At 50.0% G+C, this 14,020-nt stretch overlaps 2 protein-coding genes across 2 annotated transcripts; one reads left to right on the forward strand and one right to left on the reverse strand.

Annotated features, from left to right (window-relative positions):
- Nucleotides 1–422: 422 nt before the first annotated feature.
- CCR75_008093 (uncharacterized protein) lies at nucleotides 423–785 on the forward strand (the record flags this gene model as incomplete). Its single annotated transcript, XM_067966148.1, has 1 exon — nucleotides 423–785. One exon carries the CDS (start codon nucleotides 423–425, stop codon nucleotides 783–785), a length of 363 nt encoding a protein of 120 aa, XP_067817707.1.
- An 8,093-nt stretch (nucleotides 786–8,878) lies between these two features.
- CCR75_008092 (uncharacterized protein) lies at nucleotides 8,879–9,382 on the reverse strand (the record flags this gene model as incomplete). Its single annotated transcript, XM_067966147.1, has 1 exon — nucleotides 8,879–9,382. The coding sequence occupies one exon, from the start codon at nucleotides 9,380–9,382 to the stop codon at nucleotides 8,879–8,881; it is 504 nt and encodes a 167-aa protein (XP_067817706.1).
- Between the last annotated feature and the right edge of the window lie 4,638 nt (nucleotides 9,383–14,020).

The following is a 14,020-nucleotide window of genomic DNA, read 5'->3' on the forward strand; positions in this document are numbered from 1 at the left end:
AACTTCAAGGTGATGAGGGATACCTCATCACCAGGTGCAGAGACACATAATGATTGTGTGTCTGGAGCAACTTTAGTCAAGAGATTTGCAAATTCTCTTGAGGTTGCTGGATCAGTAGGGCGTTGCGCCCCTACTGACCCCGACCGTTTTTTGGCGGTCCGCCTCGCTGTTGCGATTTCGCAACAACGTCGGACCCGCGACCGTTGCCCTTTTTTTGCATACGGTTCAAAATTACGTTCAGTTATATCAATTAACAACCTTTAAGTGTTATTTTCTTGTAACGATACACCCCGTTTCAACTACGGTCTATCTCGACTCGCCTGCAGCGTTTAACAGTCTTCGTACCATGAATATGCGTTTTGGAAACGCTTCAAAGCTTCTGCTCAACGAGAAGAAGACAACCGTCATTGCCTTGCATCCAGATGGCCCGCAAGACGACGGAGCTCTCCCTGCACCATTACAATATCAACCTACCGTGTCACTGGACGGTATTTGGGGGTGCAAGTGAAAAGCGGCATATCCACCGAAGTCTTCTGGGCAGCGGCAGGAGTACAGCTAATTGCCCGACTGGCAATAGCCAGCCAAAAAAACTGACAGTCGAACAACGGGGCGTGGTAGCCGCGGCGGCCATCGTACTAAAGCTGACGTATATTGCTCAACATGCTTGGCCATCGACTGCCATTCTTTCACAATTTACAAAGATGACCAAATACTACGTGTGGCACGGTACATTCGCACGGGGCCGAGCGGGTGACACGGGGATGGATCAACGTGAATATGGCTAGGATGCCAAAAACGGACTTGTGGTCCCGGACCTGAGGGTCGAAGTGATGGCGATGGTGGCAGGAGCAGTTTTCAAAAAGGCAATGGAGGGTACTACATATCATCATGTGGTAGGTTGATGTTTTGTTTGCAGCACAAGGTTCAATTAATTGTCAGTCGGTGAGGATCACACCAAACTGTCTGAGAGCACCACCGACCGACAGCAGACACCTTGCTACAATGTGGCACACGGGCCGGTAGCACTGTCCACCGTTCGACAGCACTTTGGGACATCCTTAGTCATTCCACTTGGCAGTCTCTTTCGGTGGGATGGAAGCACAATGGGTGCAAGAAGCATACCACGCTGATGGCAGAAGTCTACTGAGAACAGCCTATTCATTAGCCACCAATGTATTGGGAGCGGAGGTAGGGGCGATATGTCTGGAATGTTTACCATTCGCTGGAAATCGGGACCTTTTTCTCTTAGATGCTCACGCGACGAACGCAGGCAAAGACGGTGCACTTCGAGGCGGTACCGGCGGACCACCCAATCACGGCAACTCCAGAATCAACTGGAATCTTCCCTATAACCACCTCACTGACGGCTGTCTAAGCACACGAACCCATGGACAGTTGGTGCCAAATTCTCAAAGCAGCGGCAGAAACAGAAGTCACGGTGCTATACGTCCGGCATCATCCATATTTAAGCCGACAAATCACATTGTGGGAGGAGGGCAGCCGCCATCAACATAGCCGTAAGCACTTCAACAACTATGTAGTAACGTCCAGTGTGAAATGTGGTTACACCCAACTGCGCAGCCGGGCGGCACAACGGAAAGGAACAAGTAAGGAAGCTATGGACGGGCTCGCAGCACTAAAATGGAATCACATACAGCGGGTTGTTGGACTGGGGCCGTGGGGGACCATGTACTATATCTAGTAAAGGCCCGAGCTTTTTCGGTGTACGACGTAAGGAACGATAGCCCAGGATACCGGCACCACCAGTGTCGACATGAGGGACCGTTTGACATGTACCACGTATTTTGGTCCTGCGGGTAGGATATTGAGGCAGGTGTTTACGAAAAGGTAGATTGCACTCGGGACAGCTGACGATGGCATTGAGCCGGCTATTTTCGACATTACTCTACCTGACGTACCCATGGCGCTGTGGGAAGTGACTGCGGAAGCCAAACTCCACAATCCTTTATTCGATTCCAAACAAAATGCAGGAGTAAGTGAGCTAGCCGAGGCGTGCTGTAGGTATGGGGCTGCAACCTACTTTCACGGGATATGGCGCTGTCCCGTCTAACGCTTTGATGAAATGAACAATATCAAGCCGGAACGACATCGGCGTTTACTGGACAACAGACTCCGCACTGGATACCAGAACATGTCTTATCATGTCGACTTGCATGGCGAAATTAAAACGAGGAAGATGGCAGCTGAACTTCTGAGAAAGACAATGGAGCATTGGTGGCCCAGCACGCAGCTTCTTCAGAAGCATCCGGCCACCAATCATGCATTTCCGCTTTTTTGACGGGGGATCCGTGGAAACCCGGGCTCGGGTGGCTCGGGAGCGGTGATGATCCAGGTCAGGCGGAGGTAGGATGTTATGAAGTCCGGTGGGCTGGCAGTATGTCTTATACTGCTGAGAGCACAACAAACATTGTGGCCGAAAGCCAAGGTTTCTCAATGGGCTACGAGCTTGCAGGCAATACGGGAACTAACCAGTGCACGTTATTGGAGATAGCGCTATGATCATACGCCAACATGCCGGGAGGAGACCATCAAAAGCTGCACACTTAGCCCCGATATATTGGAGGTGCCGCCGGGAGTTAGTGCGAATACGAGTGGCATCATGGACGCATCATGTGCAAGCATTAAACAAAACGGCAGATATGCTTGCCAATAAGGCAATGGATAATAAACGCAGCTTTTAATCCCAAATTAAAGATTATACGCGCAAGCAGGAATGGTGAACTTCCCTGGCAGCACATGGAGAAGGGGGGTACGGGATACCCAACCAAAAGGAAGCGGCCACCGGAGACCAGAGGCGACGTGCATTAGGGGACGGCGTAGTCGTCGTTCGACTATCATTAGGTAGTGGGCGATGCAAAGCTGTGAGGTGATATGGAGGCGCCTTGCAGGACGGATCTTAAAAAGCCGTAGCGAATAGAGTTAAGCGACATCAATGTGCCTAACTGAATACTCAGACTGAAATTCGATGCGTCACAGACGACACTGAAAGACCACTTTGGATTTCGCAGTGTCAGAATCGGGGCATGGATACGACTATCCTTAACTGCTTTAAAAGCAATATGCTCTGTGCTAGTCCAGCACCAATCCGTATCCTTTTTAAGGATATTAGATAATGTCCTAGCCATATCAGCGTAATTTTCGCTATGTTTGGTGTAAATAATTGGCGAGACGCAACCACTTGCGCAAATCTTTTTATTTTTAAGGAACCGGCCAATCTACTATGGCTTTACCTTAGCGGGATCCGCTCTAAGGCCTCGCTTCCCAGTTAAACAGCCAAAGAAAGAAATTTCTTCTGGCATACAATCTATTTGTACGCATACACTCGAGCACTCCTCGCAAATAATCTATGTGGTTTTCCACATCCCGACCGACCCAACTCCGCACGACTATGGACCTAAAGTCATCAAAAAAATTTGTGCATAATCTCGATGAGAAGGAACAGTTGCGTTACTTGTAACGGGGCACTGCGACTTGTACTGTTTCAGTACAAGTCCACTTCACACTGCTTCAGATGTGAGTGGTGCCTCTCGTTAAGTAACGTACACTGTACGTGTAGAGGAAGACTTCTCTTAAGGCAAGTTAGCTTAAGAGGGTAAAATGAAAACTGTATTAATATAGTTAAGTGTCTTTGTTAATCTATCTTTGTAAATGTTGTCTTAACTATAAACTAATACTAAACATGTAAATGAATTCTTATCTATCTTATCTCGTAACTCTCTTTGATTACTTCTACAGCTGATTAGTCTGCGGAATAAATAGACATAATGGTCTATACCTATTTATGGATAAGAATTCAGGAAATTACTATTTAAAGTAATTTCCTCCAAATATTATCTACCTTTTGGATAATATTAATTAACAATCTTTTATTGTTAATTTCATGTAACGATACACCCCGTTACATCACCCCTCCCTTAAACGACAATCACTCTGAATGTCATTAGGTGGAGTGGTCGCTAAATGACCACTTAATTTTTAAAATGATTTTGATTGGTCAGATCCATCATTTTAAATTCCATCGCATGAAGGAACAATTCATGCGGGGTGAGGATAGTGTTGAACCTTCGGCTGCGGTTCGTGCAGCCGCGGGTGACGCATTGTTATCTCTTGCGGTAGACGTTCCGTCTACCGTAGTGTCTTCCACTCGCACAACACTTGGTGTTGCGAGTGCACGTGGTGATTCACCACGTGAGTACGACCCCTCTTTAGAGGTCGATTATGAGTGCGAGTCGGACGAAATGGCCGACTCGGGGAGAAAAAAAACAGTCGCCTGGTCATCGTCAGGCGGCTGACTATGAGCCTTCGAATGAGGGGGCTCATTCGAGTAGACGTGCTGGTAGTATTCGCCACTGTCCGACGATGAGGATGATTCCTCAGCGCCAGTACCGTCTCCCGTGCCGTCGTTCGCACATATTTCTATGCGTGGTGATGACGATGGCGTAAGCCATCGTAAGAAAAGTTCTTGTGGTACTCCTGCTTCAGTGGGTACTACTCAGGGGAGTGAAGACAGTAAAATGTCTCATCTTCCTGAAAAGGAGCCGTGGCTTTTGCCCGAACAGCTGATTAATAGAATGTCTAGAAAGACTACTCCTCACGATAAATGTCCCTTATTTATTGCGACAAAGCTTCATGGCCTTGATCCCAGCGCGAAGAACTTTCGCGCTAAGGAAGATTTTTATATCGATGCTTTTTTTCAAGCATCGATGGTATAGCGGCAACAATAAGCGAGGTAAAGTCTCGCTCATGCAAGCCTGGAGCGCGTTCATTCGCAATGTCAAAGACATTGGACGCGAAGTCTGGCGATTCGCCCTAAGTTTGAGAAACGAACTCCAACCGGTGCAAGGTATAAGCAAGCAATTGCCCTTTGTGGAGTTCGCTATAAATAACAGTGTCCACGCCAGTACGGGTGAGACACCGCTTTACATTAACGGACTGCACCATCCTCGGACGCCAGTCTCGTTTCTGAGCAGCCCGAGTCTTAGTGGGCGAGGTCCCCTCACTATGCTCGGTGCGAAAGAGGGACAGTGTTTCGTCAATATGACCATGACCCATGAGGGTATCATCTCAAAGACAGAAACTTGCCCTCGTGACCCTGCCAGTTTAGCAGTGGTCGATAAAACTACGCCTTATGACCGATATCTCAGCGGTGTCATAGGCGCGTTTGATGCTAAAAGCGTGAGCGAGGCTTAACGCTTTGTGGATGAGCGATTAGCCATCACACGTAAAGTCCGTGACACAATGGCAAGCGGACATGACAAGCACAACGAGAAAAAGTACTATTAAGCACTGCTACCCTACCTAAAATTGCAATTTCTTACTGCCTGGAGGTACTACGAAGTTGTTGCCGCGTTTCATTGGGCCCTTACGGTGGTCGAAGAGGTTGGAGACCTAAATTATAGGCTCACCCTACCTCCGTCTATAAAGGCGCACCCCGTATTTTACGTGGGTTGTCTGAAACGGTATGTAGACCTAAATGAGAGCATTTATCCTCATCCGTCTAAGAAGACCGATGGTGACGCTGACAGTGAGTCAAGCGTCGTTCGGGTGAGGGGGGCGGTGAAGGCGAAAAGCTATCGGACCGATTCCTCCCACCACGAACAGGATTTGGAGAGCGAGGGACATCACGCGAGTAACGCGGATCCCTCAGCATCATCCTCTCAAAGAGGTCCAAGAGTCTTCAGGCATTTATAATCCTGACGAGCCTTCGCTCGGACATTAAAAAGATCCGAGGTCAGTCGCGAGACTTGACCCTCGAGATCCGCAATACGTCGTTCAGCAGCATGCGACTGAACGGACGAAGGTAAGGCAGCCGCGATTAGGTGGGCGAGATCGCCGCTCCTATCGGGCGCCACCGGCACTAATGGATGCGGGTGGGAATCAACGCTTCCTTGTTGGAAGGTTGCTTGCCCACCGCTCCGTGACGCAAGGGTACCAGATCCTCGTCCAATGGAAAGGTTACCCGAAGAGTTTTGACTCTTGGGAACCGATCGATACCCTACGTATTGATGTGCCCGGCTTGGTGGCTACCTATGAAAAGGAGTACCAGCTGAGGCCACTTCGCTAGTCTTAAATGGACTAGCAGAAGTAGCGTTGTGAGAAGAAACAGGGGGTACAGTACCACCCATGATTACTTTCACACGCAAACAGGCGAAATCAATTCGCTGCGACCGCTGTTTCATCGCATCGGAATGCGGATGAATGCGGCGCAGGAATTCCGCCTCGTATTGGTCAAGCGTTTCATTTGAACGCAACACGACCGGGATCGGGAAAATACGCCCAAGCGATTTTCCCTGAGCCCTCCATGATTGAAAGACGCCATAATAATTATGTGCATCTACAAGAGCGCGCTCTAGGAGCGATGCTCTTGGCCCGTTTAAACGAGGCAATTTAGATGGATTCGTAAATGATACTGTCTCCATGTTGTCAGCCATGAGAGAAGTGTGGTTGGGCAATAATGCCGCATCATCATTCCTCATGAGCTCGTTGTCCGCATCACTACTATGAGGTGACGGCAACGGTGTCGACTCATTGTAGTCGACAATGAGCGACGGATCAACATCCTCACTGTTAAAGTGGGATGGATCCTTTAGCCCTGTTAACGCGACAGCCGCAGTGGCTGTCGGCGTTCCGACTGAGGCATTAGACGCGGCCGGCGAATTAACGCGGCGCGTGCGCTTAGTGCGAGGTTGAGAAAGCGTCTTCGCAGACGACAAACCAACGTGGCCGCTTTTAGGTGGCATCTTGGGCGCCGTGTATGGAAACACGTGCGCTAGAGTGATCGAGTGAACTAGCGGCGCGTAAAGCTGCTCGCAGTTCCTCTCTCCTCTTCAACGAATTAAAAAATGTAAATTCGTTCTTAAAGAGGGGGATGGTGTAACGGGCTAAAGTTGCCCTTATGTTACACAGTCCCCTTTAAGTACACTTGGTGTACTTAAAGGGATGGTCAATTACTAAATAATAGTAATTAGACCCAACACTCGGGTGTGGTGCACATTTGTGACCAACCCTTGTGGATGTGATGCACATGGGTGCATTCACATTAGGGGGGATGACTTTTTTTTAATACATTACAGTCATTTAATTATCCTAACGACCCGAAAATGTCCGTCCGACTAAGGCCTACACATCCCTCGACGCTTTGGTAGCTACGTATTGCTACATGCTACCACATGCACACTACAACGGCGTGCTTTACTGTTATCCAGCTTCACCGCGCACCTTATCAACGTGCGCTGTCCCATTCATGTCGATCCAGTGACCTAAGTCCCCTCTTAGTGCCTCCGTGACGCTTTTCCACCGTGGGGGGAGCCGCTTCACGTCCGCTTGGATGATTTGTGTGCCTTTCTTCGAGTCCATAGCTATGTTATCCAGAGCATCCGCCATTTTATTGAAATGGCGAAAATGATGTTGCCATGTGGCCACATTCAACCGATCTGCGATTGTCCTGCATTGTCGGCATAGGTCTTGCAAATGCCGTGCTTTCGGCGGCTCCTCCTCCTCATGTGCCCCAATATGAGATTACTGTCTCCGACCACGTGAAGATTATCCAGATTAAATATAGGCCTGGGCTTTCCTGAGACCAAACAGGAGACCCTTGTACTCAGCCACGTTGTTGGTTGTGGCGGAGGCAGCGAGCGATACGCTGCCCATCCATATAATAGCTGGCGGATTGGAAGCCATTCCGCCCACAAGAATGATGGATCCGGCTCCCCCGGGACCCGGATTCCCTCGCGCACCTACATCAAAGAATAGTATCCTGTACCCTCTGTCATCCCTACAACGGAGCTCCTCCGTAAGCCTCCCGGAAGTGCCATCAAAAGCCGCATGTACGACCCATGCCGCACGACAGACCGCCTCATTCTGTCGTCCCGTCAATACGAATTCTCGTAACGTAAGCCGCCCTTCGTGTAGTCGACCACGAAGAAGGGCTATTGGACGACATAGCGAGTTGTCCAGCGTCTCGTCCCTGCTTCTGCATCGTCGGTTCCATACGGCCTGAAGCGTTTGCAAAACTCCCAGTCGCCAGTGCTCGTTTAAGGTGTCATAGCACCAGCTATATATCTCCTCCTTCGGTGCCTCTGGCGAGTTTCCATAAAGTTGGTGCAGCACCTGCCAAATTCCAGTTGGCACCATTTGCAACCTGAAACCAAATATGGAACGGGGATCATTAGCCTCCAGTTGCAATCCGAGGTCTATCCACTTCCCCAGAAACTCCCTCCATAGTGGCCTTGCTGCTCGATAGTTCCACCACATATTCGCCTTGGTGATCCCGAGATCTCGACACTCTGGCAGTGGGCAGCCGACTACTGTTCGAGCTGTATCCCACGTAGAGTACGCCCTCATCTTTATGCGGTATAATAACTGGGTCGCCCATACCGTAGCACCTGTGATGGTGCGGATGTCTATTCAATCCACGGCACCCAGCCCCTCCGCGATGTGCGAATTGTCCGCAGCCCACGCTTCCTTTCGGTTGGCCACTTCCTGGAGTCCGATTCTGCGTTCACTCGCGCGCACCACGTCTTTGTAGTATTGGCGTGTATGTGGTTTCGCTCCTTTCCGCCGCCTCAGGTCAACGAGTCTGTGCAGGGCCGGATGTGGACCAACCTTCTCGATTCGGCACTGTTGCCCTGCCCACTGTTGGAGGAGAATGCTCGCCTCCTGCCATGTGCCCACTACGAACGTGTAAGAGACCTAGTCAGGTTCTGTGAAAACTGAGAGATTTACGGTACCATCACTGGTGGTGGATGGACGTGTGTGGACCTCGAAAGGCGTGTCCGGTGGCTTCGTTGTGACAGGGATGACGGTGGCCTGCTCACGATTACATAATATCTCGGGGAAATTGCAATGAGTGCGACTATTAGCGGTCGTAAAGCTGGCAGAAAGCGTGAGTCCTTCGCCGTAAAAGCTTTGTTCTACTAGTCTTGTGCCAACCGAGAATACTCCCCACGATGCCTCGGCCCCACATCACTTTCATCTCAGCGCCCGGTTTAATCACTCCAGTAGGCGTAAACAACGGGAAGTTATTCAGGTTCAAATATGGTAGCCACACGATTTGTACCGATTCATAGTGAGTTGCGAAATAATTTCTGATTGTCAAGAGCTCAGATCCCAGCATTGCTGTGAGATCGATTTCACATGAGGTGTCATCCCATAAAAGACTCGTGGGTACCTTCTTCTCTATGAGCGAATAGAATCTGGCGACCTGAGCTGCATGCTCGCCGTGATGGCCTGACCCCCCCATGATCCCCCAGCACACATCGCCCTGCTGCCCAGAGCGTGCTGCCAGCTGTGAAACCCGTAACTCTTCTTCCTGTCCATCCCATCGTGAGCTTCTGCGCTGCACATTCGTTCTTCTTGCCATTGTGGAGTAACACTTCGCCAATAAGTAAGCTTGTCTTAGTAGCTGAAGAGCCCCAGCGTGACACTGTGACCGCAGATAATGCCAAGAGCTCAGCGCGTAAATTTCGCACAGCAAGTACACCTTCCTTTCGCCGTAGTCCGGCCACCGTTCCCGTCATCCATGTAGTACATCGGGTGTCTAATTTGTCAAAAACTCCATGCCATACATAATTCTTAATGTACTTTTCCATACGCTCGATAGAGAATTCCTCTATGCAGTGCTTAGCCGCCACGGGTATCCGCCTCACCTCGTGGAGGTTATCCGAACGCTACATACCGGCACGAGTGGTCGGTTCCTGGCCAACGGCTCGAGGTCGAGAAAAGTTTCTATCACACGGGGCATACGACAAGGGAGCCCTTTGGCACCGATGCTTTCCAAACTGGCATTAGAACCCCTGTACCAACAAATAGATCGAGCCCCTGACCTACAAGGCATCCGCATCTCTACAAATGCGATGACAACTACCTTAAAGGTCGGTGGTACGCGGATGACACGTCCCTTTACCTCAGCAACCCGTGTCAAATCACGAGAGCAACTCAGATTTTGCATGCCTTCGGTGCTGCGTCCGGTCTCTTATTGAATGTATGCAAAACCATAGCCATCGCGCTGAAGACTCGAGTTCGACTTGCCAGTCAGAAGACGCTCACGATAGAACAACGAGCGATGGTGGCGTCGGCGGTTATTCTGACGCAACTCCTATATATCGCAAGACACGCATGGCCAACCACACGAACGGTTCGACTAACGTGTGAACAGCTTATAATCTGTATTCAGAAGTGAAAGGGGCCTGTAGTTGAGCGGGTTACTGCCGTCGCCCTTCTACTTGAGACAGAATACATTTGTTTCCAGAAAGGAGGTTGGACACACGTGGGCGTTGTTCCAGAGTCGGAAAAGCTTGAACGTCAGAGGTATGAGCTCCGGCGAATAATGGATATATCAATCGTTACCGAGTCTATCTGGACCAGACGCCTTCCCGTTAAACGCCGTGAAAGCAGAGGTAAGAGTTTCCGTGGTGAAGAGTGTCTCTGTTTCCAGACCACCAACATCATCAGTGGGTTGAGCTTGCATCCAATCAACCACGAATTCCTTTCCTTCCCTAGAGTCCGAACCTTGCAGAATGGAACTCCATGCATCAGCCAATGTCTCTGCTTTTTCAAGACTCCCCGTTGGGGGTGGCCCTCCGCTGGGCGAAGGTGGGGATAACGTTGTCACCAAACCGACAAGAGATGCGCTGAAACATTTCCTTTGTAGTCTTCCCTCTTTTCCACGTATGTGGCCTGAATAATTTGCGTTGCCGTGACCGTAACCAGTTTCTCTTCGTCTCCGAGATCACGTGCAGCAGATCAGTGGATCATAAGCCTTCGCGAAGTCAAGCAACAACACGACTGCATCACGCAGTTCCGGTGAATGAGGTACCGTGGTTTGAGCTGCCATGAAGTAGTCAAGTACGGCATGTATGTCACGGTTAGGCACGAATCCATGCTGATGAGTGTGTACTCGGCTGTCGAGAGTCCGCTTAAACGCCGACGCTATCACTAGCTTTGGCCGGCAGTTAAACGCTTCCTTCCTGTCCAGACTGTACAGCAATAGCCTCTCGATTAATTTGTTGATCATATCTACGATACAAACGTTTCAGCTTTTTGCGATACGTATTTTCCAGGCTCTTCTTGGCTGCTTTCTTGTGCCTGAGAATGCCGAGGCCAATTTTGTGCTTCAGTTTACCCCATGCATCGGCAGCAGTCGCGGCATTGTAATTTTCACGTTCCAGCTCGAACTCGAAGTAAGCTAGCTCGACCCGTACATATTTGTCCACTCGATGTGCCGCGTAAGGCTGAGCTGGGAAACCCGGGGTTCTCTCTTGATGTGCACCGGGTTCTCCGGGTTGCGAAGATGTAATATAACCCCTTATGATCTCCACTTAGTCCAAATGTATCCAATTCCGTGGAAGTAGCCCATAAGCGTGCCGTATCACTCACATACCACCTATCGAGCTTACTGGTTGCACGACGGAGCCCTGGCAGCGAATACGAGTACGTATGATATCTCTTGTGAAAATCCATGATGCCTGTTTCTTCTGAGGCTTCCGGCATGCACTGTCTGTATGTAGTTCAACAAACACCATTTTGGCAAAAGCCTGCGAAGTGCGGGCGAGTCATGCGCAGAAGCGGCTGAAGTGAAAGATCTGTCGTGTACTGAGTACAATGTACAATTGAAGTCACCTCCAATATAGAGGTGTGCTTCCGATGGAAATTGTATACTGGTCAGCCCCGAGTAGAAGGCCTCTCTGGCAGCTTTCTCACAATTTTGGGTAAGACGTTACATAAAACCACTATGTGGCCGTCAACTTCGCCTTGCAGTGCCATGAAGTGGTCCGTCCAATGTTCTTTGGCACACGGTTGGAGCTCCCTAAATTTTGACCGGGGATGTATCAACATGCCTACTCTCCCAGTCTTGAGCGACGCAGCTGCCCAATACGAAAGTAACGGACTTTCTTGACCAACTCGGTACCCCCATTGTGCTGCGTGAATCCGAGTTAATTTTGGGATATCCTGATCACTGACATGTGTTTCCTGAAGGAACACCACATCAAATTGTCCATGGCTGTGCTGGCGCTTGAAAGAAGCAAGCCAGTCGTCGCGGTCCTGGTCGGATCTTCCCCACAACCTCGGACATTTTGTGTTAAAAGTCCAGTTGTCCTTTCATCTGCATGTAGTGGCGAAGTATCATATTTCCGCCTATGAATATTTACGACTGCTTCTCTTCTCATATGTTCGGCGCGTCTCGTAATTCGGAAAACGTCGAACTCGCGTCTGAGCGTAGTTGCCCGGTCCAATTGGGCCTGTAGCGGGAAGAAATCTCCCAGAGAGGTTTGCTCCATCCCTTCCTGGGAATGCGTGGCCGGGCCACGTTTATTATCGCTGGTTGCGACCGCGTCAGATCGATTATCTGGACGCGTCACTGCTGCAGTGGTACCAGGTGCTTCCCCGACAAGTAATAGCTGAACCGAACTTCAATCGGCTGTGCATAATATGGCAGCACACAGGTCCACTATGGAGGGGTACTATGTGTACCAGATACCAAGGGAGGCTCCAGGAGCCCTCGCCATGATAGTGCTGCCCCAGTCTCGTACCACAAAAGGCATTATGTGAAGCAGAAGCCAGTGTTGTACGGGTATTTCAGGTGAGTTAGGCCTGAGGAGAGAGAAATCCACATACCGTCCTAGCTCTCGCTAATTATCAGCGGAAGCAGCGTGCTTATACGCATACTCACGTGATTCCATTTCGCACTTCTCCAACCACGATTGACAAAGCGATCTAGCCCTGTCATCGCTCTCTCCATCGGCTGCTATAAGCCTGAGGATCAGAATCTGATGGCTGAATACTTCCGTCTCGCCCCACTTAAGTAACCATTCGTTCGGGCATTGTTGCGCCACAATCTTTGGGTAGGGGAAAAACTTGAATGCATGGCGAAGCGCGGCTGGATTTTCCACCATCCATTCAAAATAATCGGTAAATGTACCGTTCCCGCCATGTTGGTTTGGTAGAGCAAACGTTTCTCCATATTTCCTCTTCCATTCTTGAAACGCCTCCTGGTTTAGTTTCCGTAGTCGTTGTGCAATACGCCTGTCGGAAATTGATAGCTGGTCTACCTCTGCGGTTCCGAGTATGCGCTCGTAAATTCTAGCGTGAATTGGTTTGCCACGGTCGACAAACCTCAGCACAGGAGTGTTGTATTCCTCTACAGAGATACCGGTGTCCTGTGAGCCACTTGCGTAGACGTCGAGACCCAGCTCCTCCAAAATGGGGGCTTCCTCCTCCTGTGCGATATCCGCTAATGACTCCTCATCAAGTGACTCGCGTTAAGCACCGGGAGACCGACGTGCTGGTGTACCTTATCTAGTCTGGCCCCATGCCCGGCCCTGGCAACGCATTCCAGTCTTGGAATTGTTGCCCATACTAGACCCTGTAAAAATGGCCCTCTGCATGATTTAGCAGTAACATAAGGGGAAGAATCTTATGATTATAACAGGCTTCCAGGACATTATTGACTTGCTCGTCAGCAAATGCGGTCACTACACCTGTCTCATGCACATCACCGTTTGGCATCGTGAACGTTTGATAAGAATATTGCTGCGCATGGGCCGCGCCAGTCTCGTCAACTTCCCACACGTAAATCGGCTCCCGTATATACACGGCGAGTGCCCTGAGAAGAATGCAGCCTGCCCAAAAGGAGCTTGAGACTGATTTGCTAACGCACTGAGCACGTGTGACCGCAAAATGTGCGTACAATGCCGCAGTCGCGGCTGCAGTCGTTGCTGGGGCCACCGCATGTGGATACATTCTCTCCAGTTCTAAGTACGGATCCACGAGCTTTAGCTGAACATCATATCTTAGATTCGCCAGTACGATATCTATGGCCTGATGCTTGATGTTGTTAATAGCCCAAGTTTGATCCGCAGACGGTTTAGATGGGTTCGCGAGCTCGTTTTAAGTAGCCGCGAAGAAGGCATAAAGTAGGCATTGACCGTTGGATGGAACATTGACTGGCGTGCCGTGCAGGCTGTCGATCCAGTCAGATACCTGCCTGGGCGGAGAACTG

Source organism: Bremia lactucae, linkage group LG11 (genome assembly GCF_004359215.1).
Source record: "Bremia lactucae strain SF5 linkage group LG11, whole genome shotgun sequence".
NCBI classification, from domain to species: domain Eukaryota; phylum Oomycota; class Peronosporomycetes; order Peronosporales; family Peronosporaceae; genus Bremia; species Bremia lactucae.